The sequence below is a fragment of the Nerophis ophidion genome, linkage group LG23 (assembly GCF_033978795.1).
Source record: "Nerophis ophidion isolate RoL-2023_Sa linkage group LG23, RoL_Noph_v1.0, whole genome shotgun sequence".
Classification (NCBI taxonomy): Eukaryota; Metazoa; Chordata; class Actinopteri; order Syngnathiformes; family Syngnathidae; genus Nerophis; species Nerophis ophidion.
This window is the reverse complement of record NC_084633.1, coordinates 15,471,972-15,499,089: the sequence shown is the minus strand read 5'-3', so window position 1 is coordinate 15,499,089 and position 27,118 is coordinate 15,471,972. Positions and strand designations below refer to the sequence as shown.

The 27,118-nt window shown below is 42.4% G+C and overlaps 1 protein-coding gene across 1 annotated transcript in view; it reads left to right on the top strand.

Annotated features, from left to right (window-relative positions):
- The first annotated feature begins 5,010 nt into the window (after nt 1-5,010).
- The window catches only part of LOC133541513 (protein HID1-like), a 36,839-nt gene continuing 14,731 nt past the window's right edge, over nt 5,011-27,118 (top strand). The window contains exons 1-13 of the mRNA XM_061884966.1: nt 5,011-5,199; nt 5,598-5,747; nt 9,766-9,936; nt 12,321-12,437; nt 14,524-14,630; nt 14,703-14,819; nt 17,376-17,583; nt 17,652-17,708; nt 18,563-18,703; nt 18,783-18,873; nt 25,015-25,166; nt 25,247-25,325; nt 25,400-25,564. Coding sequence (XP_061740950.1) covers nt 5,134-5,199; nt 5,598-5,747; nt 9,766-9,936; nt 12,321-12,437; nt 14,524-14,630; nt 14,703-14,819; nt 17,376-17,583; nt 17,652-17,708; nt 18,563-18,703; nt 18,783-18,873; nt 25,015-25,166; nt 25,247-25,325; nt 25,400-25,564 — 1,621 coding nt within the window. The 5' untranslated portion in view covers nt 5,011-5,133. The remainder of the gene's footprint in view (nt 5,200-5,597; nt 5,748-9,765; nt 9,937-12,320; nt 12,438-14,523; nt 14,631-14,702; nt 14,820-17,375; nt 17,584-17,651; nt 17,709-18,562; nt 18,704-18,782; nt 18,874-25,014; nt 25,167-25,246; nt 25,326-25,399; nt 25,565-27,118) is intronic.

The following is a 27,118-nucleotide window of genomic DNA, read 5'->3' as shown; positions in this document are numbered from 1 at the left end:
ACAAGCGGTAGGAAATGGATGGATGAATGTACGGAATATGTGCTGTACTGTGCAATCCACTAATAAAAGTCTCAATTAATCAATCAAAAATGCATTATAGGCAAATTTGGTATTTTTGTAAACGACTGTAACATAGATATGTTTGTCAACATTATTATGCTCCAGGCAATTGATTGATTGATTGAAACTTTTATTAGTAGATTGCACAGTACAGTACAGTGGATATTCCGTACAATTGACCACTAGATTTTCTACGTAAATGTCGATTTTTGAAAGTAAGGCCTACATTTTCTAATTGGCCTAATGGGTTACAATTATCAATTAAATATTGTAGAATGATTAAGAGTACAAAAGCCCTTAAATTGACATCCTTGTTAAAAACATTTAAAGTGATTTAGGTAGCCTTTTTTTATTTTTTTCATATTGTTTAGTATTATTACTCCATCTGTATTTGCTTTTGTTTTTCTTCCTTGATGTTGAAAGTGCCCTGACTATTGTGAAAATTATATAAATGTATGTTTCTTGTTCAATAAAACATAAAAAAAAGAAAGAAAAAAGTTTAACACACTAGGAGTTGGACATGGTAGACTGAGAGACTTGGACTTAGACTTAGACAAACTTTAATGATCCACAAGGGAAATTGTTCCACACAGTAGCTCAGTTACAAATGATGGAAAAGATTGAAAGGACAATGCAGGTATAAAATAGACTGAAAGCAATATAAATCATAACATATATATGTAATATTTACATAATATATGTACAGTATATGATATATACTGATATATTTTATTTTATGTTTATATCATGTATACAATATATAACAATTACCATGTACAATATTTCAAAAATATAATATAATATATGTATATGTATATATTTTCCCACGCCCCTAATATATATATATATATTGTAACGATGTGTCACTTCATTTCTGTTAGTTTTTTGTGTTTTTGTATTTACTTCCGGTTCAGTGCTCTTATTTTGTTGTATTTCCTGTTTTTATTCACGGAGCACTATTTTTCTCTTTTCGTTGATTGGCAGCGGTTCACACCTGCTGTCAATCACACTAGTGTCTATTTATGTTTCACTCGAGCACTCCTCAGTGCTCGATGATAACATTATGTTGAGAACGTTTATCTGCACGACTGCTTTATGTTTGCTTTTGTTATTTTCTTTTGTGTATTAAATTCATCTTACCTCCACGCAACTCTCCTGGATTCTTGCATACTCGGGGACACACAACTGCAGCCATGCGACATCCCAACAGTATCATCGAGCCAGAAGAAAGTGTCCTCGCGAGAATCCCTGTCGGCAATCCTCAGCCGACGTTCTGGACCGCACAATTCCTGGAGGACTTGAAGGCCAGGTTTGTGCGGTCCCAGCCAACAGATGCGGACCCTCTCCCCGCGGCAACGCCACCGGCTTCGGCTCTCCGACCGGCGCGTCCCCCGCCGCCATCTTTCCTCTCGGCTCGACGGCTGACTACGGCTCTCCGACCAGCACGTCCGCCACTTCCTGCATGCCTCGCGGCTCCCGCGGCAACGCTACCGGCTACGGCTCTCCGACCGGCGCGTCCTCCGCCGCCATCCTTCCTCTCGGCAACGCTGCCGGCTACGGCTCACCGACCGGCGCGCCCGCCTCCTCCTTCACGTCTCGCGGCTCCTGCGGCTCCGTCGCCGACTGCGGCTCTCCGACCGGCACGTCCGCCGCCGCCATCCTTCCCGTCGTCTGCTGAGCTGCTTCTCCCTGCTCCTACGCAGCTTCCAGCGGCTGCTCCCCGGCTGCTCTTTCTGCCAGCTCCCGCTCTCTTTTTTGGATCGCCGAGAGCTCCAGTGGAGCCCACAGTGAGGTCTCTTTTGTCCTCCTGCTGGGACTCGGCGCGGGACGTGTCTTCGTCCCTCTTCCTGGCCTCCTCCCGCCCGTCCCTGGTTTTCGCACCGGGGGACGCCGACGAGCAGGCATGTCTTCCCGCAAGTGTGGACGGTTTCTGGCAGCCGCCTAGTGGAGGGGGGCCCACAATACACTGCGGTGCAGCCAGGCACACACCGCTGTCATCTTCGCAAGCGTCTCCTTCCACGGAGACATCTACGTGCCTGGCGGGTTTTCGCACAGCCCCTACGCCGGCTCCACGCCTAGCCCCTACGCCGGCTCCACGCCTAGCCCCTACGCCGGCTCCACGCCTAGCCCCTACGCCGGCTCCACGCCTAGCCCCTACGCCGGCTCCACGCCGAGTTCCAACGCCGGCTCCACGCACAGCTGCAACGCTGACATCAGCAGCACTACGCACGGCTCCACCGCCAAGAGCAGCACCACGCCGGGCTTCGTCACCGCCGGCATCCGCTACTCCTCGGCCGGCATTTGCTGCTCCTCGCCCGGCGTCATCTGCCGCTTTCACGCCGCCGATGACGCCTGCCGCTTCAACACCGCCGATGACGTCTGCCGCTTCAACACCGCCGATGACGTCTGCCGCTTTCACGCCGCCGATGACGTCTGCCGCTTTCACGCCGCCGATGACGTCTGCCGCTTTCACGCCGCCGATGACGTCTGCCGCTTTCACGCCGCCGATGACGTCTGCCGCTTTCACGCCGCCGATGACGTCTGCCGTTTTCACGCCGCCGATGACGTCTGCCGCTTTCACGCCGCCGATGACGTCTGCCGCTTTCACGCCGCCGATGACGTCTGCCGCTTTCACGCCGCCGATGACGTCTGCCGCTTTCACGCCGCCGATGACGTCTGCCGCTTTCACGCCGCCGATGACGTCTGCCGCTTTCACTCCGCCGATGACGTCTGCCGCTTTCACGCCGCCGATGACGTCTGCCGCTTTCACTCCGCCGATGACGTCCGCCGCTTTCACGCCGCCGATGACGTCCGCCGCTTTCACGCCGCCGATGACGTCCGCCGCTTTCACGCCGCCGATGACGTCCGCCGCTTTCACGCCGCCGATGACATCTGCCACTTCCACGCCGTTGATGACGCCTGCGGTTTCCACGCCGCCGGTTACGTCTTCTGCTTCCCGGCCTGCTTCAGCGCGCCCGCTTCTACGTCGGCCGTGGATGTGGCCGTGCCCTGCGCACTCTCCTCTTTTTCGGCCAGTGATTTGGCCGTTCCCTGGCCGCCCGCCTCGCCAGTTCCAGCGGCGCTCTACGCGGCGCCGCCACCTGACTTTCCCTCGCTGGCTGCGGGGACACGAGGTTTGGCAACCCTCCACCAAATCCTCCCTCCACCCTCCCTTACATTTTGGACTTTTTTCCATTTTTTTTTCTTTCCCAGGGAACATCTGGTATCTGTTCCTTGAGGGGGAGGTCCTGTAACGATGTGTCACTTCATTTCTGTTAGTTTTTTGTGTTTTTGTATTTACTTCCGGTTCAGTGCTCTTATTTTGTTGTATTTCCTGTTTTTATTCACGGAGCACTATTTTTCTCTTTTCGTTGATTGGCAGCGGTTCACACCTGCTGTCAATCACACTAGTGTCTATTTATGTTTCACTCGAGCACTCCTCAGTGCTCGATGATAACATTATGTTGAGAACGTTTATCTGCACGACTGCTTTATGTTTGCTTTTGTTATTTTCTTTTGTGTATTAAATTCATCTTACCTCCACGCAACTCTCCTGGATTCTTGCATACTCGGGGACACACAACTGCAGCCATGCGACATCCCAACATATATATATATATATATATATGTATGTATGTATATATGTATGTATGTATGTATATATATATATATATATGTATATATATATATATATGTATATATATATATATATATATATATATATATATATATATATATATACATATATATATATATATATAAATGATAAATGGGTTGTACTTGTATAGCGCTTTTCTACATATATATATATATATATATATATATATATATATATGTATGTGATTCCCAGAGCCCACATCTGCGGTCCTCTCCAAGGTTTCTCATAGTCATTCATATTGACATCCCACTGGGTTGGGAGTTTTTCCTTGCCCTTATGTGGGCTCTGAACCGAGGATGTCTTTGTGGCTTGAGCAGCCCTTTGAGACACTTATGATTTAGGGCGATATAAATGTACATTGGTTGATACAGTATATGTAACAGCTGCAACATAAATTAGAGAGTAAATCCAGCAGAAAATAGACATTATTTACAAAGAGAAGTAGCTAACATAGTAGGTGTCAGGTAATAGCCATCATCTAAACAGGCTGACCTCCTCCAACTGCCACGGACAAAGATATGAACTATGGGAGACCGGGCTTTCTGCTCCGCTGCTCCCAGTCTGTGGAACGCTCTCCCTGACCACCTGAGGGCACCTCAGACTGTGGATGCTTTTAAAAAAGTCTTAAAAACCCATCTTTAAACCCACATGCCCTTTCCCAACTACTTTATTTGGTACGTGTTGCAGCCATTCAAGTTAAATATTCTTTGCAAAAAAAAAAAGTTAATGAGTTTGAACATCAAATATCTTGTCTTTGTTGTGCATTCATTCGAATATGGGTTGAAAATGATTTGCAAATCATTGTATTCCGTTTATATTTACATTTAACACAACCCCGAAAGGGAATAAGCGGTAGAAATGGATGGATGGATGGACAATTTCCCAACTCATATGGAAACGGGGTTTGTACTTCTTTATCTCTTTTTTCAACCAAAAGTGCTTTGCTCCGACTAGGGGGTACTTGAATTAAAAAAAATCTTCACAGAGGGACTTCACAGAAAAAAGGTTGAGAACCACTGCATTAATCTATTAATTTATCATTTAAAGACGCCTCTATTAACTCGAGATTGATTAATTAAAAATATAGCCAATAGATGTCGCTGTTTACAATGGGATCGGCGGAATATAAACATGTAAACATTAAAAAATATATTAATTGACAACGATAATGGTGGTGTTTGTAATTAAATCAATTTCAAACATAACATCTACTAAATAGTTTAATTTTTCAAAAATAAGAATTTATAAATAAAATAGACTTCAAACGGCGTGTCAAAACCGGAAGTGACACCTCAAGCCCGCCTCCTTCAATGACTCAAGCCGAAGGACGGAGGAGAGCTTACGGAGGATTCTCAGCGGCAACTGTGCCGTCATCGTCATTATTGTTATTCTTCTTTACGGAGAAATAAATAACAATGGGCACCACCGACTCCAAACTGAATTTCCGGAAAGCAGTGATTCAGCTGACAACCAAAACACAGGTCAGACCCAGTCGTCGCAAACGGGGGAGATAAGACAACGCATTAAAAAAACAAAACAAAAAAACAAAAACACGCACAGCCCAACGTTGCGTTTTCTTCGCATCAATATATGTATTTATCTTGTATATAAATGTGATGGACGAAACCAATATCCGATGTTGTGACGTAAACACCATTAAAAAGCCATATTCCCACCGTCTGTTCATGCTGTAATTTGATTGGCAGAAGCAATGTGAAATCAAAGCTGGGCTGGATGCAGCAGGTGCGTGCATGGTGCTACAGAATACTGTCATCACAGAGCAAATCACACAACAATACAGCATGACCAGACAATTACATGCACGATTCACTGTCCATGTCATATAACCTGTTTTTTTTTTTGTTTGTTTTTTTTACAGCCAGTGGAAGCCACAGATGACGCCTTCTGGGACCAGTTCTGGGCCGACACCAGCACCACTGTGCAGGATGTTTTTGCACTAGTTCCAGCTGCAGAGATAAGAGCTCTGCGAGAGGAGTCGCCCTCCAATCTGGCCACTCTGTGCTATAAGGTGAGCACAATCGCATGGCTTGCTACGTCATGGAACGTTGCTTGCCAACACAATTGCATGCCACGCTCCCAAATGTGGAAATAAGTGAGTTGCCTCCCTCCTCTTGCTTCCCCCCCCCCTCCAGGCTTCCTGCCTTTGTCTCTGAAGTCGCCCGTCGCAACAACATGCTGATAGGATCGTGTTGGGGTCAACAAGGCTAGATAATATATTTATATTTTGACCAGATGCCTCATTTGGGGCGGTTTAGCTCGGTTGTTAGAGTGGCTGTGCCAGCAACTTGAGGGTTGCAGGTTCGATTCCCGCTTCTGCCAACCTAGTCACTGCCGTTGTGTCCTTGGGCAAGACACTTTACCCACCTGCTCCCAGTGCCACCCACACTGGTTTAAATGTAACTTAGATATTGGGTTTCACTATGTAAAGCGCTTTGAGTCACTGGAGAAAAAGCACTATATAAATATAATTCACTTCACTTCACTATTTACAAAACCCAAAACCAGTGAAGTCGGCACGTTGTGTAAATCGTAAACAAAAACAGAATACAATGATTTGCAAATGAACTTATATTCAATTGAATAGACCAGTGGTTCTCAACCTTTTTTCAGTGATGTACCCCCTGTGAAATTTTTTTTAATTCAAGTACCCCCTAATCAGAGCATTTTTGGTTGGGAAAAAAAAGAGATAAAGAAGTAAAATACAGCACTATGTCATCAGTTTCTGATTTATTAAATTGTATAACAGTCCAAATATTGCTAATTTGTAGTGGTCTTTCTTGAACTATTTCGAAAAAAAGATATAAAAATAACAAAAAAACTTGTTGAAAAATAAACAATTGATTCAATTATAAATAAAGATTTCTACACATAGAAGTGATCATCAACTTAAAGTGCCCTCTTTGGGGATTGTAATAGAGATCCATCTGGATTCATGAACTTCATTCTAAACATTTCTTCACAAAAGAAGAAATCTTTAACATCAATATTTATGGAACATGTCCACAAAAAATCCGTCTGTCAACACTGAATATTGCATTGTTGTATTTCTTTTCGCGGTTTATGAACTTACATTCATATTTTGTTGAAGTATTAGTCAATAAATATGGTTATAAAGGATTTTTGAATTGTTGCTATTTTTAGAATTTTTTTTTTTTAAATCTCAACATACCCCTTGGCATACCTTCAAGTACCCCCAGGGGTACGCTTGCCCCCATTTGAAAACCACTGGAATAGACTACAAAGGCAAGAAATGTAATGTTCGAACTGAGAAACTTGGTTTTTTTTTGCAAATAATCATTACCTTGGAATTTAATGGCAGCAACACATTGAAAAAAAGTTGGCACAAGGGCATTTTTACCACTGTGTTACATGGCCTTTCCTTTTACCAACACTTTGGGAACTGAGGAGACCAAATTTTGAAGCTTTTCAGGTGGAATTCTTTCCCATTCTTGCTTGATGTACAGCTTAAGTTGTTCAACAGTCCGGGGTCTCCTTTATGGTATTTTAGGCTTCATAATGCACCACACATTTTAAATGGCAGACAGGTCTGGACTACAGACAGGCCAGTCTAGTACCCACACTCTTTTACTATGAAGCCATGCTGTTGTAACACGTGGCTTGGCATTGTCTTGCTGAAATAAACAGGGGCGTCCATGATAACGTTGCTTAAATGGCAACATAAGTTGCTCCAAAACCTGTATGTACCTTTCAGCATTAATGGTGCCTTCACACATGTGTAAGTTACCCATGCCTTGGGCACTAATACACCCCCATACCATCACAGACGCTGGCTATTGAACTTTGCGCCTATGACAATCCGGATGGTTCTTTTCCTCTTTGGTCCTGAGGACACCACGTCCAAAGTTTCCAAAAACAATTTGAAAACTAAATTGAGCTGTTTGGCCACAATACTCAGCAATATGTTTGGAGGAGAAAAGGTGAGGCCTTTAATCCCAGGAACACCTGGTGGAACTGGTGCTTTACAGAGAGTAAATGGGACAATGAAAAAGGAAGATTACCGGTACCTCCAAATTCTTCAGGACAACCAAAAATCATCATCCCGGAGGTTGGGTCTTGGGCGCAGTTGGGTGTTCCAACAGGACAATGACCCCAAACACACGTCAAAAGTGGTAAAGGAATGGTTAAAATCAGGCTAGAATTAAGGTTTTAGAATAGCTTTCCCAAAGTCCTGACTTAAACCCCATTGAGAACATGTGGACAATGCTGAAGAAACAAGTCCGTGTCAGAAAACCAACAAATTTAGCTGAACTGCACCAATTTTGTCAAGAGGAGTGGTTAAAAAATTCAACCAGAAGCTTGTGGATGGCTACCAAAAGCACCTTATTGCAGTGAAACTTGCCAAGGGACACGTCACCAAATGTTTACATTGCTGTATGTATACTTTTGACCCAGCAGATTTGTTTACATTTTCAGTATGTGCTCCAATCACTCTATCACAAAAAAAAAAAGAATTGTATAAATGATTGGAAACTCAAGACAGCCATGACATTATGTTCTTTACAAGTGTATGTAAACTTTTGACCACGACTGCAAAGCTTGGACTTAGACTTAGACAAACTTTAATGATCCACAAGGGAAATTGTTCCACACAGTAGCTCAGTTACAATGATGGAAAGTGTAAGGATGGAAAGGACAATGCAGGTTTAAATAGACTAAATATAGCGATGTAAAATAAAACATATGTACGTAATATTTACATAATAGATATGATAAATATACTGTGGGGCAAAAAAGTATTTAGTCAGCCACCGATTGTGCAAGTTCTCCCACTTAAAATGATGACAGAGGTCTGTAATTTTCATCATAGGTACACTTCAACTGTGAGAGACAGAATGTGGAAAAAAAATCCAGGAATTCACATTGTAGGAATTTTAAAGAATTTATTTGTAAATTAAGGTGGAAAATAAGTATTTGGTCAACCATTCATAGCTCTCACTGATGGAAGGAGGTTTTGGCTCAAAATCTCACGATACATGGGCCCATTCATTCTTTCCTTAACACGGCTCAATCGTCCTGTCCCCTTAGCAGAAAAACAGCCCCAAAGCATGATGTTTCCACCCCCATGCTTCACAGTAGGTATGGTGTTCTTGGAATGCAACTCAGTATTCTTCTTCCTCCAAACACGACGAGTTGAGTTTATACCAAAATGGATACATGGATGATACAGCAGAGGATTGGGAGATTGTCATGTGGTCAGATGAAACCAAAATATAACTTTTTGGTATAAACTCAACTCGTGGTGTTTGGAGGAAGAAGAATACTGAGTTGCATCCCAAGAACACCACACCTACTGTGAAGCATGGGGGTGGAAACATCATGCTTTGGGGCTGTTTTTCTGCTAAGGGGACAGGACGATTGATCCGTGTTAAGGAAAGAATGAATGGGGCCATGTATCGTGAGATTTTGAGCCAAAACCTCCTTCCATCTGTGAGAGCCTTGAATGGTTGACCAAATACTTATTTTCCAACATAATTTACAAATAAATTCTTTAAAAATTCCTGGATTTTTTTTTCACATTCTGTCTCTCACAGTTGAAGTGTACCTATGATGAAAATTACAGACCTCTGTCATCCTTTTAAGTGGGAGAACTTGCACAATCGGTGGCTGACTAAATACTTTTTTGCCCCACTGTATATATATATATAATACATAAGGCATCATATTTTGTTTTCATTGACATACAGGGATATCAGTCATGGTATAGGACAGTTACTAAAGTCACATGGAAGGAGACTATGAGTACTTATTTATTGATGTGGATTGGTAATTTATTATTAACGGAATACTTTATTTGGGGCAAATGTGTTGATTAGAGCGACATATGGTACTGACAGGCTAATTAGATGCTCATATATAATACATACATATACATAAATGTATCAATAGACTCATAAAATATATATGCTATTAATGTTTATGATATTTTGTAGCTGATAAAAGCCTCAGTGTTTTTTCTTACCTAAACTAAATAGAAGAATAACATGTTTTATGCTGTGCTTCCTCAGGCCGTGGAGAAACTGGTGCAGGGCGCCGACTCGGGCTGCCCCTCGGAAAGGGAGAAGCAGGCGGTCTTGAACTGCACCCGCATTCTGACTCGCATCCTCCCTTACATCTTCGAGGACCAGGACTGGAGAGGGTTCTTCTGGTCCACGGTGCCCGGCGCCGGGCGTGCCGGGGTGAGCGTCCGCACGGCGGGAACACACATCTCAAAATACACGCCAGGTTAAAGTTAATCAGGAATGAAGGGAATGTGGGTTGTGTTGAGGATGTGGTTTTGATGCTTACTCACTTCAGCCTATAATTACTGCTTAAGGGACTTTCCTCATTGTAGTCCAATATTCACGTGTTATGTTTTCATTCATTTAACTCGGGGGTCAGCAACCCGCGGCTCCCGAGCCACATGCAGCTCTTTAGCGGCGCTCAGGTGGCTCCATGGAGCTTTTTCAAAAATGTATGGAAATGGAAAAAAAATGGGGTGAAAATATGTTTTTTGTTATCATATGGTTTCAAATAGGACACAAACCTTCCTAACTGCTAGAAAGCCCTATGTTTAATATGTTTGTGTGTATGCTTCACACCGTCTTTGTGTCATTTCGTCCACCAAACGTTTTATACTGTGCGTGAATGCACAATGGTGAGGTTTGTTGATGTTATTGACTTGTTGGAGTGCTAATCAGGCATATTCGGTCTGTGCATGACTGCAAACTAATCTATACTAACATGCTATTTAGGCTATTTATATGTACATATTGCATCATTATGCCTCGTTTGTAGGTATATTTGAACTCATTTAATATCCTTTACTTATGTCCTCTGTGTATTCAGTTTATTTTTCCACGTTTCATGACATATTGATTTTAATAGTAGGCTAATGTAGCTAATATAGACATTTACATCATGCGTTGCCTTCATTATAACACTTATATTAGACTGTTCAAGTCATTTTGATAGTAGGCTAATATAGCTAATCAGCCTCTTCCATCATGTGGTGTCTTCATTATAACACTTATATAAAACTTTTAAAGTCATTTTGATAGTAGGTTAATATGGACACTTACATCATGTGTTGCCTTCATTATATCACCTATATAAGACTGTTAGTCATTTTGATAGTAGGCTAATACAGCTAACATAGACACTTACATCATGCGTTGTCTTCATTATAACACTTATATAAACCTTTTCATGTAATTTTGATAGTAGACTAATGTAGCTAACATAGACACTTACATCATGTGTTGCCTTCATTATGACACTTATATAAGACTTTTAAAGTAATTTTGATAGTAAGCTAATATAGACACTTACATAATGTGTTGCCTTCATTAAAACACTTATATAAGACTTTTAAAGTAATTTTGATAGTAGGCTAATATAGACACTTACATCATGTGTTGCCTTCATTATAACACTTATATATGACTTTTAAAGTCATTTTGATAGTAGGCTAATAGAGCTAATATAGACACTTACATCATGTGTTGCCTTCATTCTAACACGTATATAAGACTTTTAAAGTAATTTTGATAGTAGGCTAATATAGACACTTACATCATGTGTTGCCTTCATTATAACACTTATATATGACTTTTAAAGTAATTTTGATAGTAGGCTAATAGAGCTAATATAGACACTTAACATCATGTGTTGCCTTCATTATAACACTTATATAAGACTTTTAAAGTCATTTTGATAGTAGGCTAATATAGCTAACATAGACACTTACATCATGTGTTGCCTTCATTATGACAGTTATATAAGACTTTTAAAGTAATTTTGATAGTAGGCTAATATAGACACTTACATCATGTGTTGCCTTCATTATGACACTTATATAAGACTTTTAAAGTAATTTTGATAGTAGGCTAATATAGCTAACATAGACACTTACATCATGTGTTGCCTTCATTATGACAGTTATATAAGACTTTTAAAGTAATTTTGATAGTAGGCTAATATAGACACTTACATCCTGTGTTGCCTTCATTATAACACTTATATAAGACTTTTAAAGTCATTTTGATAGTAGGCTAATATAGACACATCATGTGTTGCCTTCATTTTAACACTTATATAAGACTTTTAAAGTCATTTTGATAGTAAGCTAATATAGACACTTACATACTGTGTTGCCTTCATTATAACACTTATATAAGACTTTTAAAGTCATTTTGATAGTAGGCTAATATAGACACATCATGTGTTGCCTTCATTTTAACACTTATATAAGACTTTTAAAGTCATTTTGATAGTAAGCTAATATAGACACTTACATCCTGTGTTGCCTTCATTATAACACTTATATAAGACTTTTAAAGTCATTTTGATAGTAGGTTAATATAGACACACCAAGTGTTGTCTTCATTATAACATTTATATAAGACTTTTAAAGTAATTTTGATAGTAGACACTTACATCATGTGTTGTCTTCATTAAAACACTTATATAAGTATTTACATTTTTTGCGGCTCCAGACCGATTATTTTTATGTATCTGTGTTATGACTCTTTCAACATTTTGGGTGGACGACCCCTGATTTGACCGAACCGTACATTTCTAGACGGAGGAGCTGGACGATGACGAAGGAGCTCGACCCCTGGCCGAGTCGCTTCTACTGGCCATCGCCGACCTCCTCTTTTCCCCGGACTTCACCGTTCACAGCCACAGAAGAGGCCCGGTAAGAACTCAGCGTCCTCCATTGCTGTCGTCGTCGCTGCTGCAGCTGCTGCTGTTAACCACAAAAATGATCAGGTTTCACTTTAAAGTGTTTCCTCCCCTGCTAAAAAGTCACTCAACTAACCTGTCATCCAAGTTTTGGAAAAAAAAAAAAAAAAAACGTCTTCCCACTGATGACGGCTATACTGTCAGTCATAACAGGAAGACTTTTGTCCCTAATGGCAGTAAAGGGCTGTTGTTGCAAGTCTGACTTAATCACAATTTGACCTGTTTTCGTGTTATCATTGCACCACCTGTTTGTTTGTTTGTTCTTTCACATAGTCGCCTTATGGAAAATGTTGCCTCATGAAACAGGTTATAACCAGTTCACTACAGTTCACATGATCAGCATTAACTACGGTAGCTCACAACCATGAGGATTTCTCACATTTGACTTTTGTTTTTATTTTATTGCAACATTACTTCCCAAGGGATAATACCATCCGTCCATCCATCCATTTTCTACCGCTTATTCCCTTTTGGGGTTGCGGGGGGCGGTGGTGCCTATCTCAGCTACAATCGGTTGGAAGGCGGGGTACACCCTGGACAAGTCGCCACCTCATCGCAGGGCCAACACAGATAAATATTCACACACTAGGGCCAATTTAGTGTTGCCAATCAACCTATCCCCAGGTGCATGTTTTTGGAAGTGGGAGGAAGCCGGAGTACCCGGAGGGAACCCACACATTCACGAGGAGAACATGCAAACTCCATGTTTGTGCGTCCCGCAAGTTTTATATGAATGGTGCTTGACAGCGTTGTGTGCGGAGCTGAAGTAATCTACTAATCACTGCACCGTGATTATACAAAATGGATACATGGATGATACAGCAGAGGATTGGGAGAATGTCATGTGGTCAGATGAAACCAAAATAGAACTTTTTGGTATCAACTCAACTCGTCGTGTTTGGAGGAAGAAGAATACTGAGTTGCATCCAAAGAACACCATACCTACTGTGAAGCGTGGGGGTGGAAACATCATGCTTTGGGGCTGTTTTTCTGCTAAGGGGACAGGACGATTGATCTGTGTTAAGGAAAGAATGAATGGGGCCATGTATCGTGAGATTTTGAGCCAAAACCTCCTTCCATCAGAGAGAGCTTTGAATGGTTGACCAAATACTGGGGTAGATCCTGCTGAAATCCTATGTATTGAATGAATACAGAATCGTCTTTAATCGGAAAAATATCGTTTTTGAATCGAGAATCGAATCGAAAAAATCGATATATTATGGAATCGTGACCCCAAGAATCGATATTGATCGAATCGTGGGACACCCAAAGATTCGCAGCCCTACTACATATATTTCTATTTGACGCCTGATAATACTCCGGTAGCCGTCACTTTTTCGCGCTCGCCATCCCGGTACTTTCCTGGCTATCATCCGCCGACCGCAGTGTTGCTATAGGGAGGAAAAGCGGAACGACACACATTGCGGAAATAACATTATTCTCCGTGCGTCGGTCAAATACAAATATATTCCACAACCCCAAAGCCTGCAGTGAAGAGAAAGGTTAGTTATGAGTAAACACATTTCCAGGAAAAGTGGGCAATGCAATATTTCTTTGTTGAGCACAGGGACACTCCGACGTGTTTTATTTGCACAGAGAAAGTTGCGGTGCTAAAGGAATACACTTTGAAATGTCATCATACAATTAGACATGCTGAGGAGTATGCAAACATTTTTTAAAGAAATATTTTCGTGCGACCCAGCCTCACCCAGACTGTGTGTCCTCAGGTAAATGGACTTTGAGACCCCAGTCTTATGTTATCTACTTTGTTATGATTTGTTGTTTATGTTTGCTCATTTTGTGTTTTGTGTCCAATACTTCTTTAGGTCACGGTTTGTGTGTTGCTTCACAATGAAGGTCATTTATTGCCATCTACCATTTCAGAGTGCACACTGTCCATTGCAGAAACCCGCAGAAATACGATGCTCCGCTTGTATTAATTTTTTCACACCGGATCTTGGTTCCATTCCAGTTGATATTGTTGATTGTGTATGCAGTGTAATAATGTCCAATGATTAGATATGTGAATGTGTTTGCAGGACTCAGTGGAGAGCATGCACTCCATCGACAGCTGCGAATACATCTGGGAAGCGGGAGTGGGCTTTGCCCAGTCCCCCCCTCTGAACTACATCCATGACTTGAATCGGTGAGTCCACGTACGCTCGATGTATTCTCATCTACTCGCCAGCAGAGTCATCTATTTATGATTTATCGTCAGGACGGAGCTGCTGAGGTTGCTCCTCACCTGCTTTTCCGAGCTCATGTACCTGCCCGCCTCACCAGACACCACTGTCCTCAACCCCTGGGTGACTTTTTTCTGCTCCGCTGAGAATCGGTAAAACTTCATCCTCTCCTAAGTGTCCATAGCTGTTATTTAAAGGGGAACTGCGCTATTTTTTTTAAATGTAGCCCATCATTCACAATCCTTATTGAAGACAAGAACACACACCTTTCCTTTTTACACTATATTGTAAACAATAAGAATCAGGTGCCTTAATCAATAAGCCCGGCCACAGGTGTATAAAATCAAGCACTTGGGCATGGAGACTGTTTCTACAAACATTTATGAACGAATGGACGGCTGTCAGGAGCTCATAGGATGCCACCTGTGCAACAAATCCAGTCGTAACATTTCCCCACTCCTAAATATTCCAAAGTCAACTGTCGGCTTTATTATGAGAAAGTGGAAGAGTTTGGGAACAACAGCAACTCAGCCACAAAGAGGTAGGCCACGTACACTATCAGAGAGGGGTCAGCGGATGCAGTGTTTTAAAGCACGTTGCCACTGGGACACGACGTCCACAGTTTCCAAAAACAATTTGAACAATGTGGACTCGTCAGACCACAGAACACTCTTTCCACTTTGCCTCAGTCCATCTTAGTTGAGCTCGGGCTCAGCGAAGCTGGCGGCGTTTCTGGGTGTTGTTGATAAATGGCTTCGGCTTTGCATAGTAGAGTTTTAACTTGCACTTACAGATATAGCGACGGACTGTAGTTAACGACAGTGGTTTTCTGAAGTGTTCCTTTGCCTGTGTGGTGATATCCTTTACACACTGATGTCGATTTTTGATGCAGTGCCGCCTCAGGGATCGAAGGTCCGTAATATCATCGCTTATGTGCAGTGATTTCTTCAGATTCACTGACACTTTTGATGATATTGAAATTCCGAAATTCTTTGCAATAGCTCGTTGAGAAATGTTGTTCTTAAACTGTTGGACAATTTGCTCACTCATTTGTTCAGAAAGTGGTGACCCTTGCTGGCAGTAAGTGGGACCCGTTTCCAGTTAGGGTTGGAGTCCGCCAATGCTGCCCTTTGTTAATGATTCTGTTCATATTTTTTATGGACAGAAGTTCTAGGGGCAGTCAGGGGCATTGAGAGGATCTAGTTTGGTGGCTGCAGGATTAGGTCTCTGCTTTTTGCAGATGATGTGGTCATTATGGCTTCATCTGGCCAGGATCTTCGGTTCTCAATGGATCGGTTCGCAGCCGAGTGTGAAGCGACTCGGATGAAAATCAGCACCTCCATGTCCGAGTCCATGGTTCTCGCCCGGAAAAGGGTGGGGTGCCATCTCCGAGTTGGAGGAGGAGATCTCGCCCCATGTGGAGGAGTTTAAGTACCTCCGAGTCTTGTTCACGAGTGAGGGAAGAGTGGATCGTGAGATCGACAGGCGGATCGGTGCGGCGTCTTCAGTAATGTGGACGCTGTATCGATCCGTTGTGGTGCAGCTGTAACCCTTAAGTCATATAACTTGGTATTGTCACACCCTCATTGGGGTCCTTCAGGCATTAGAGCGGCTGTCACGCCAAATTTCTTCCGGGGGGAAGGTTTTCGTAGGGGGGAAGAAATTTGGCGTGACAGGCGTTCGGATGGCATCCTGACCAGATGCCCGTACCACCTCATCTGGCTCCTCTCGATGTGAAGGAGCAGCGGCTTTACTTTGAGTTCCTCCCGGATGGCAGAGCTTCTCACCCTATCTCTGAGGTTAGAGCCCCGCCACCCGGCGGAGGAAACTAAGTTCAGCCGCTTGTACCCGTGATCTTGTCCTTTCGGTCATAACCCAAAGCTCATGACCACAGGTGAGGAGTATTTCGCTGTATTTGTTGCATTTTTATTGCGTTTCACTGGATTGTAAAATACGTCGATCGATTGGGGGTGTGACGTTCATATGTTGTCAATATTCAGTCTTTTATCGTTCATAGTTGACATTGTAAATCACACATTTTTTATTTTCATGTACATTTTGGGTGTCTCATTCAGTAAAAAAAATAAATTACATTCCATTTTTAGCGTTCGATCAGACATTGTTGTGAGGTTTTGTATTATTGTTCCTAAAATAGATATACTGGCCCCCAGAGACATTTTTTTTCCTCCAAATGTGGCCTCCTGAGTCAAAATAATTGCCCTGGCCTGGTTTTTTTGCATAGGTGATCACTTCTGTTATTTCGATTAAAGCCATATACAGGCGTAACATTACCTGCATTGTTAGCCACTTCGTACTAGCAGTTTTTGTTCTATTACTAGGGACGGCGTGGCGCAGTGGGAGAGTGGCCGTGCGCAACCCGAGGGGCCCTGGTTCAAATCCCACCTAGTACCAAATTCGTCACGTCCGTTGTGTCCTGAGCAAGACACTTCACCCTTGCTCCTGATGGGTGCTGGTTGGCACCTTGCATGGCAGCTCCCTCCATCAGTGTGTGAATGGGTAAATGTGGAAGTAGTGTCAAAGCGCTTTGAGTACCTTGAAGGTAGAAAAGCGCTATACAAGTACAACCCATTTCCCATTTATTTAGAACGCACATAAAAGGGAAAGACTTGTGTTCTTGTCTTACTAAGGAATTGCAAAATTCCCCCAAAACTGCAGTTCCACTTTAACGCTGCTCTATCTCCCACCAGGCATGCTTTGCCTCTCTTCACCTCTCTGCTCAACGTGGTGTGCGCCTACGACCCCGTGGGCTACGGCATCCCGTACAACCACCTGCTGTTCTCTGACTACCGGGAGCAGCTGGTGGAGCAGGCGGTGCAGATCCTCATTGTGACTCTGGAGCACGATCGAGCGAGGTCCCAGTGCCTGTCCTCTCCGTCCAGTGTGGAGGACCACGAGGTTTGAAACCAAGATCTTTTGCATTGTAATAATGCACTAATAACAGTTTTGTTTTTCTGTCTGTGCAGTCCACCGGGCCCGAAAACCTGTTTGTCAATTATTTATCAAGAATCCACAGAGAGGAGGTAAGGTTTCTCAAACTACCGTATTTTTCGGACTATAAGTCGCAGTTTTTTTCATAGTTTATACTCAGCAGCGACTTATGTGTGAAATTATTAACACATTACTGTAAAATATCAAATAATATTATTTAGCTCATTCACGTAAGAGACTAAACATATAAGATTTCATGGGATTTAGCGATTAGGAGTGACAGATTGTTTGGTAAACGTATAGCATTTTCTATATGTTATAGTTATTTGAATGAGTCTTAACCATAATATGTTAGGTTAACATAGCAGACACCTTCTCAGTTGGTTATTTATGCGTCATATAACGTACACTTATTCAGCCTGTTGTTCACTATTCTTTATTTATTTGAAATTGCCTTTTAAATGTCTATTCTTGGTGTCGGGCTTTATCAAATAAATACGGCATTGATGCAGTAATCCGTGCAAAAGGATTCCCAACCAAGTCCTAAGTGCATTAATTGACATTTTCAAATGTTTGATTTTGTTTTGCCGTTATAAATTTTTTTTTTTTACTTGGTCTGAGGAAATATTCTAATTTGTTGAGATAGGATTTTTGACTTTTCTTAAGCTGTATGCCATAATCAGCAATACTAAAATAATAAAAGGCTTGCAATATTTCAGTTGATGTGTAATGAATCCAGAATGTATTTAGATGCATTACAGAAAATAAAGGACTTTTTTACAATATTCTAATTTTCTGAGACAGTCCTGTGTATATGTTTCTTTCCTTCTTTATTATGCATTTTCGGCAGGTGCGATTTATACTCTGTAGCGACTTATACTCTGAAAAATACGGTAAAAAGACACAATTGAGGTTCATGTCCCTTCAAAGTCTTCTCGTCTTCCAGGACTTTGACTTTGTGCTGAAAGGCTTAGCTCGCCTGCTCACTAACCCTTTGACTCAAACGTATCTGCCCAATTCCACCAAGAAGATCCAGTTCCACCAGGAACTTCTGGTGCTTTTCTGGAAGCTTTGTGACTTTAATAAGGTGGGGGCGAAGCATTTACAAGAACATTTCATGTATGCTAAGGCGGTAATAAAAGTCTTTGTTTGTCTTTCCATGCCAGAAATTCCTCTTTTTTGTCCTGAAGAGTAGCGACGTGCTGGATATTCTGGTTCCAATACTCTACTACCTTAACGATGCAAGAGCTGATCAATGTAAGTCTTGGCTGTACTTTAGAGCAGTGGTTCTCAAATGGGTGTACGCGTACACCTGGGGGTACTTGAAGGTATGCCAAGGGGTACCATCCATCCATCCATTTTCTACCGCTTAAAGGGGTACGTGAGATTTTTTTTAAAATATTGTAAAAATAGCCACAATTCAAAAATCCTTTATAAATATATTTATTGAATAATACTTAAATAAAAAATGAATGTAAGTTCATAAACTGAAAAAAAAATGCAACAATGCAATATTCAGTGTTGACAGACAGATTTTTTTGTGGACATGTTCCAAAATATTGATGTTAAAATTTATTTTTTTTGAGAAGAAATGTTTAGAATTAAGTTCAGGAATCCAGATGTTGGTAGAGTGGCCGTGCCAGCAACTTGAGGGTTGCAGGTTCGATTCCCGCTTGTGCCATCCTAGTTACTGCTGTTGTTGTTGCGATCCGTGACTCGGATCTTCAAATATTATTGTTTATGTTTCCATCTTTGTTCTCATTCTCCGTCTGATCCGTTTATTTCCCGTTTAGTCCATCACCATGGTTACTTATTAGTTTCAGCTGTTACTCCCGGTTCCTGCACACCTGTTCTCTGTTAATCACCTTCCCTTTATAAGCCAGCCTCTTCTGTTTATTCTTTCTGGGACTCTAATTTGCTCACATGCAACAAGTAACGTCAGGTATGTTTTTCTCGCTAGCTCATTAGCTAAGCCACTTTGTTATCATCTTTAGCTCACATGCTAATCATCTTTGTTTTCATTTTTTGTGCCTTCGTGCCAAATCTTAGTTCTTTATATTTCCTAGCTTTCACGCTAGCGTCTTTTGTTTCCCTTTTTATTAGCTCCAGTATTTTTGTTCAGAGCTCACTTTTTGTTAATAAATTTGTTAGATCTTACCTTTGTTGTGTTCTTCGTTTGACGCATCCTCGAGGGAATCGAACGGTACCACGATGCCGAACCGGCGTTACAGTTGTGTCCTTGGGCAAGACACTTTACCCACCTGCTCCCAGTGCCACCCACACTGGTTTAAATGTAAGTTAGATATTGGGTGTCACTATGTAAAGCGCTTTGAGTCACTTGAGAAAAGCGCTATATAAATATAATTCACTTCACTTCACATCTCTATTACAATCCCCAAAGAGGGCACTTTAAGTTGATGATTACTTCTATGTGTAGAAATCTTTATTTATAATTGAATCACAAGTTTTTAGTTATTTTTATATCTTTTTTTCCAAATAGTTCACAAAAGACCACTACAAATGAGCAATATTTTGCACTGTTATACAATTGAATAAATCGGAAACTGATGACATAGTGCTGTATTTTACTTCTCTATCTTTTTGTTTTTTAACCGAAAATGCTTTGCTCTCATTAGGGGATACTTGAATCAAAAAAAAGTTCACAGGGGGTACATCACTGAAAAAAGGTTAAGAACCCCACTGCTTTAGAGTAGTCAGTGTACAGCTGGTGTAGATGTACAATCCAGTCAACACACATCAACCGTTTTCTAAACTTTGAGCTCACGCTCGACTTCACAATGTTGGAATTACTGTTTCCCTCCACAACTCGCAGCTCCCCCTGCACCAGCAGCACTCGTGCACACTACTGTACCACCCTGTTAGATTGTAGACACAAGGAATGATCTTCTGACTCACATTTGCCACTGGTACCGCATCTTAAGAGGGTTTTGACGTACCGTATTTCCTTGAATTGCCGCCGGGGCGCTAATTAATTTAAAACCTCTTCTCACTCCGGCGTTTACCAAAGGCATGCGGTAAAGGCAAGCATGCGCTAATTATTTTAAAAGCTCTTCTCACTCCGGCGCTTACCAACATTATGCGGTAAATTTAGGCCTGCGCTTATAATTTTGAGTGTGATGTAAAGATACCATCATGAAAAGCACATTTAATAAAATAAACGTTATTGTTGTCTTAACTTTACTTATAAATGAAGTCCATGCGCAGCTCCTTCTGATCAAAAACATCAATAACTTGTTTATAGAAGTCTTCCTTATCTTTCTTCAGTTTTAAAAGTCTCCCTGTCTTGATGGAGATCTTCCTTTATTACCTCCTGCTTCGATTGAAAGTCCAGTTTAGAAAACTGTTTCATTTTAGATATGTAATCCTCCGTGTTAAAAGTGCAAATGAAAGGAAAAAATAAATGATCGCTGCTCACTCTTGCTGCTTGTTGTCACTTCTTCTGCAGCCGAGTAGTCACAAGAAGGATCACTAGCGCCCTCTATCACCAGGAGGCGGGAGTCATTTAATGACTCATATTTGACACACGCGGCTACGGTACATTAAAAAACATAGCTGCTTACTGTTCATTTTAGCATATTCAATAGCTTGGACCTTAAATCCTACTGAATAGCTCTTAATCTTCTTCCCTTTATGCGATTTCCAATTATTGAAATCAGCCTCCTCCATTTTGAAAATGATGACAGGTGAAGTGTCACTTGTGACGTGACAAGTTTAACACGGCGTAAATTCTAGGCATATGCTAATTATTTTGCGAAACGAGTTTGACCCGGCGGAAATTCTAGACATGCGCTATTAAAAATAATATTTTGCGAAACAAGTTTGACCTGGCGTTAATCCTGAGCCGGCGGTAATGCTAAGTTTTATTTTAGATATGTAATCCTCCGTGTTAAAAGTGCAAGCGAAAGGAAAAAATAAATGATCGCTGCTCACTCTTGCTGCTTGTTGACACTTATTCTGCAGCCGAGAGTAGTCACAAGAAGGATCACTAGCGCCCTCTATCACCAGGAGGCGAGAGTCATTTAATGACTCATATTTGACACACGCAGCTACGGTACATTGATAAAACATAGCTGCTTATTGTTCTTTTTAGCATATTCAATAGCTTGGACCTTAAATCCTACTGAATAGCTCTTAATCGTCTTCCCTTTATGCGATTTCAAATTATTGAAATCAGCCTCCTCCATTTTGAAAATGATGACAGGTGAAGTGTCACTCGTGACGTGACGTGTTTAACCCGGCGTAAATTCTAGGCATATGCTAATTATTTTGCGAAACGAGTTTGACCCGGCGGAAATTCTAGACATGCGCTATTAAAAATAATATTTTGCGAAACAAGTTTGACCCGGCGTTAATCCTGAGCCGGCCGTAATGCTAAGCATGCGCTAATTATTTTGTGAAACCAGTTTGACCCGGCAGTAATTCCAGGCAGGCGCAAACTATATACCCGGCGGCAATTCAAGGAAACATGGTAAGAGTGTTCTCTCCACTAATTGTTATGCAAGCAAAAATTTGAGTCACAAGCATCCGCAACATTAGTTGGCGTCGCAAATGTCCCAGTGAACCTGTAAGATCCGACTAAAATATCTTAGCTTGCAGCTAAAGATGGACATAACTTTGTTTTACAAGCATGGGGAGGAAGAAAGATAGTGTGAGGGACTGTGTTGAGGGAAAGAAGTGGATGTTATTCATTGAAGTCTGTCATTCAATGGAAACAAACAAAACCACGTGACCAACTGTGTCGTCAACTTGGCGAAACAATTCCAGCGTATTTACTGCTAGTCTGTACTAGGGTTGTGCAGTATACCAGTGTTAGTACAGTACCGCGATACTAATGAATCATTCGGTACTATTTGCCGTCACGTTGTGTCATTGCTGGTTTATGAGCAGAGGAGCATGTTCGGCAGCACACAATCACAGAGTACTTACAAGCAGACACAGCGTGTAGACAGAAAAGGGAGAACGGACGCATTTTGGCTTAAAAACTAACGATAAAGGTGAAGTTATAACATTGAAACGGCCTCAGGAAGAGGTGCTTTAAGACATGGCGAGCTAGCTAGAGGCTAAAGTCCATCCCCAGTCGGCAGTGTTTCAGCTACTTCTAAATCACTAATCCTCGCCTCCATGGCGACAAATAATGTAGCGTATCTAGGTGATACTACTCTGAATACATCAATATTTTTAGCATCTTTCGTTTTAAAAAAATGTATATTATGTTTATAAAGTCAGGAAATACGTCCCTGGACACGAGGACTTTGATTATGACCAATGTATGATCTTGTAACGACTTGGTATCGGATTGATACCTAAATTTTTGGTATCATCCAAAACTAATGTAAAGTATCCAGACAACTGAAGAATAAGTGATTATTACATTTGAACAGAAGTGTAGATAGAACATGTTAAAAGAGAAAGTGAGTTGATATTAACAGTAGATAAACAAGTAGATTTGTTTTCTACCACTTGTTCTTAAAAATGTTGACAAAATTGTGGAATGGAAAATGACACAATATGTTACTGCATATGTCAGCAGCTAAATTAGGATCCTTATTTTGCTTATTTACTACTAAAAGAAAAGTTGTCTAGTATGTTCACTATTTTATTTAAGGACAAAATTGCAATAAGACTTAGGCTTCCTTTTTATTGTCATTGAAATTTGAGTAGTGCAGGATAAAAAAGCAATAAGGTACAGATATAAATATATAGATTACTGTACAGATAAATATATTGCACTTTTGCAATTCGATGTTTTTATATTCCAGTGAGTTAATCCATTTCTGAGGGGATTATTATGATGCGTTCAAGAGTCTTACGGCCTGAGGGAAGAAGCTGTTACACAACCTGGAGGTTCTGCTTCGGAGGCTGAGGAACCTCTTTCTAGAGTCCAGCAGTGAAAACAGTCCTTGGTGGGTGTGGGAGGAGTCTCTGCATATTTTCTGAGCCCTGGTCAGGCAGCGGCTTTTTGCGAACATCTGCAGAGACTCCTCCCACCCCCCCACCAAGGACTGTTTTCACTGTTGGAGTGTAGAAATAAGATACATATGTTCAATGTACCGTAAGATTTTTTTTGTTGAAATAAAGCAGTCAAGGCGTTGAGGGGTTCCGGTTTGGTAACCGCAGGATTAGGTCTCTGCTTTTTGCAGATGATGTGGTCCTGATGGCTTCATCTGACCGGGATCTTCAGCTCTCGCTGGATCGGTTCGCAGCCGAGTGTGAAGCGACCGGAATGAGAATCAGCACCTCCAAGTCCGAGTCCATGGTTCTCGCCCGGAAAAGGGTGGAATGCCATCTTAGGGTTGGGGAGGAGACCCTACCCCAAGTGGAGGAGTTCAAGTACCTAGGAGTCTTGTTCACGAGTGGGGGAAGAGTGGATCGTGAGATCGACAGGCGGATCGGTGCGGCGTCTTCAGTAATGCGGACGTTGTACCGATCCGTTGTGGTGAAGAAGGAGCTGAGCCGGAAGGCAAAGCTCTCAATTTACCGGTCGATCTACGTTCCCATCCTCACCTATGGTCATGAGCTTTGGGTCATGACCGAAAGGATAAGATCACGGGTACAAGCGGCCGAAATGAGTTTCCTCCGCCGTGTGGCGGGGCTCTCCCTTAGAGATAGGGTGAGAAGCTCTGCCATCCGGGAGGAACTCAAAGTAAAGCCGCTGCTCCTTCACATCGAGAGGAGCCAGATGAGGTGGTTCGGGCATCTGGTCAGGATGCCACCCGAACGCCTCCCTAGGGAGGTGTTTAGGGCACGTCCAACCGGTAGGAGGCCACGGGGAAGACCCAGGACACGTTGGGAAGACTATGTCTCCCGGCTGGCCTGGGAACGCCTCGGGATCCCCCGGGAAGAGCTAGACGAAGTGGCTGGGGAGAGGGAAGTCTGGGTTTCCCTGCTTAGGCTGTTGCCCCCGCGACCCGACCTCGGATAAGCGGAAGATGATGGATGGATGGAAATAAAGCCAATAATGCAATTTTTTGTGGTGCCCTTTATTTAGAAAAGTACCGAAAAGTATAAAAATATATTTTGGTATCGGTACCAAAATATTTGTATCGGGACAACATTCGTCTGCACAATTCTTAAGCAGAATGATTACACAACACCAGCCAAAATGGTAAAACAATATCAAAACGGCAGACATTTATCCATGCAAATATGCATAAGCTGCTGATGTTGTGTTTGACAGAAAAGCAGTTTGACAAAAATACTGTAGAAGTTGTTCTATTTTTAAACAAAAAAAACAATCCGAAGTTGTCTTTATTTTTAAGTTCTCGTGCCGTGATTTGACCAGTCCGGCCCACCGGGGAGTACATTTTTCTCCATGTGGCCCCCCCTGTCTAAAACGAGTTTGACACCCCTGATTCAAAGTGTTATCTTTGTCCGCAGCCCGTGTGGGACTCATGCACATCGGAGTGTTCATCCTGCTGCTGCTGAGTGGGGAGAGAAACTTTGGCGTGCGCTTGAACAAGCCCTACGCCCTCCACGTGCCCATGGACATCCCCGTCTTCACAGGCACTCACGCGGACCTGCTCATTGTGGTGAGCGGCCTGAGCCGTCGCCATGGAGACGCCGGGCAAGAAAGAAGCCAACCAGCTGTCGCTCTTGTTTGCCTTCGCAGGTCTTCCATAAGATTATCACCACGGGCCACCAGCGTTTACAGCCGCTCTTCGACTGCCTGCTCACCATCATCGTGAATGGTGACCTCCCCCCCCGTTGTTGTCACAAACCACACCTTGGAAACAATCCACCTAAACAGACATTTTCTCCTCAGTGTCTCCATATTTGAAAAGCCTGTCCATGGTCGCGGCTAACAAGCTGCTCCACCTGCTGGAAGCCTTCTCCACCAGCTGGTTCCTGTTCTCTGCCGTCCAGAACCACCACCTTGTCTTCTTCCTGCTGGAGGCGTTTAACAACATCATACAGTACCAGTTTGACGGTGAGAGAACTTGTTTTCCTCAAGCCTGAGAATGCAAATATTTGAGTACGTGTAAAGCACGCACGCATGCTTCCCAACCTCGACAACCAAACAGTGGCGGATCGTAGCTTACATGATCTCACCCTTGTACTTTAGTGAAGTGAATTATATTTATATAGCGCTTTTCTCTAGTGACTCAAAGCGCTTTACATAGTGAAACCCAATATCTAAGTTACATTTAAACCAGTGTGGGTGGGACTGGGAGCAGGGATGGACCGCTCGCCTGTATCGATTGGGGACATCTCTACGCTGCTGATCCGCCTCCGCTTGAGATGGTCTCCTGTGGACGGGACTCTCGCTGCTGTCTTGGATCCGCTTTGAACTGAACTCTCGCGGCTGTGTTGGAGCCACTATGGATTGAACTTTCACAGTATCATGTTAGACCCGCTCGACATCCATTGCTTTCGGTCCCCTAGAGGGGGGGGGGGTTGCCCACATCTGAGGTCCTCTCCAAGGTTTCTCATAGTCAGCATTGTCACTGGCGTCCCACTGGATGGGGATTCTCCTTGCCCACTGGGTGTGAGTTTTCCTTGCCCTTTTGTGGGTTCTTCCGAGGATGTTGTAGTCGTAATGATTTGTGCAGTCCTTTGAGACATTTGTGATTTGGGGCTATATAAATAAACATTGATTGATTGATTGATTGAAAGTGTCTTGCCCAAGGACACAATGGCAGTGACTAGGATGGCGGAAGCGGGAATCGAACCTGCAACCCTCAAGTTGCTGGCAAGGCCACTCTACCAACCGAGCTATGCCGCCCCTTTTAGAATTCTTATGACAGTACAGTAGTTTTGTAACGATACCAATATTTTGGTACCGGTACTAACATTTTTTCGGTACTTTTCTAAATAAAGGGGACCACAAAAAATTGCCATATTTAGCTTTATTTTAACAAAAAGTATTGCGAAGTGGTAAACAAGAAATACAAACTACGAACATAATAAAAAAAAATGTATGTCTGCTCTCACTGGAATGCCGACTAATGGGATGTTCATATCTTTCTGCTTAGATGAAGAATTAATCATCAGCCTTAAAGGCCTACTGAAAGCCACTACTAGCGACCACGCAGTCTGATAGTTTATATATCAATGATGAAATATTAACATTGCAACACATGCCAATACGGCCTTTTTTAGTTTACTAAATTACAATTTTAAATTTCCCGCGGAGTTTCCTGTTGAAAACGTCGCAGAATGACGCGTGTTTGTGACATTATTGGTTTGAGGGGACATATTAGCCAGCACCACTTACGGCTAAAAGTCGTCTCTTTTCATCGCGCAATTACACAGTATTCTGGACATCTGTGTTGCTGAATCTGTTGCAATTTGCTCAATTAATAATAGACAAGTCAAAGTAGAAAGATGGAGTTGGGAAGCTTTAGTCTTTAGCCACACAAACACACGGTGTTTCCTTGTTTAAAATTCCCGGAGGTGAAGCTTTACTATGGATCAGAGCGGTCAAGCGAACATGGTTCCCGACCACATGTCAACCGGCAGGTTTCGGTGAGGAAATTGTGGT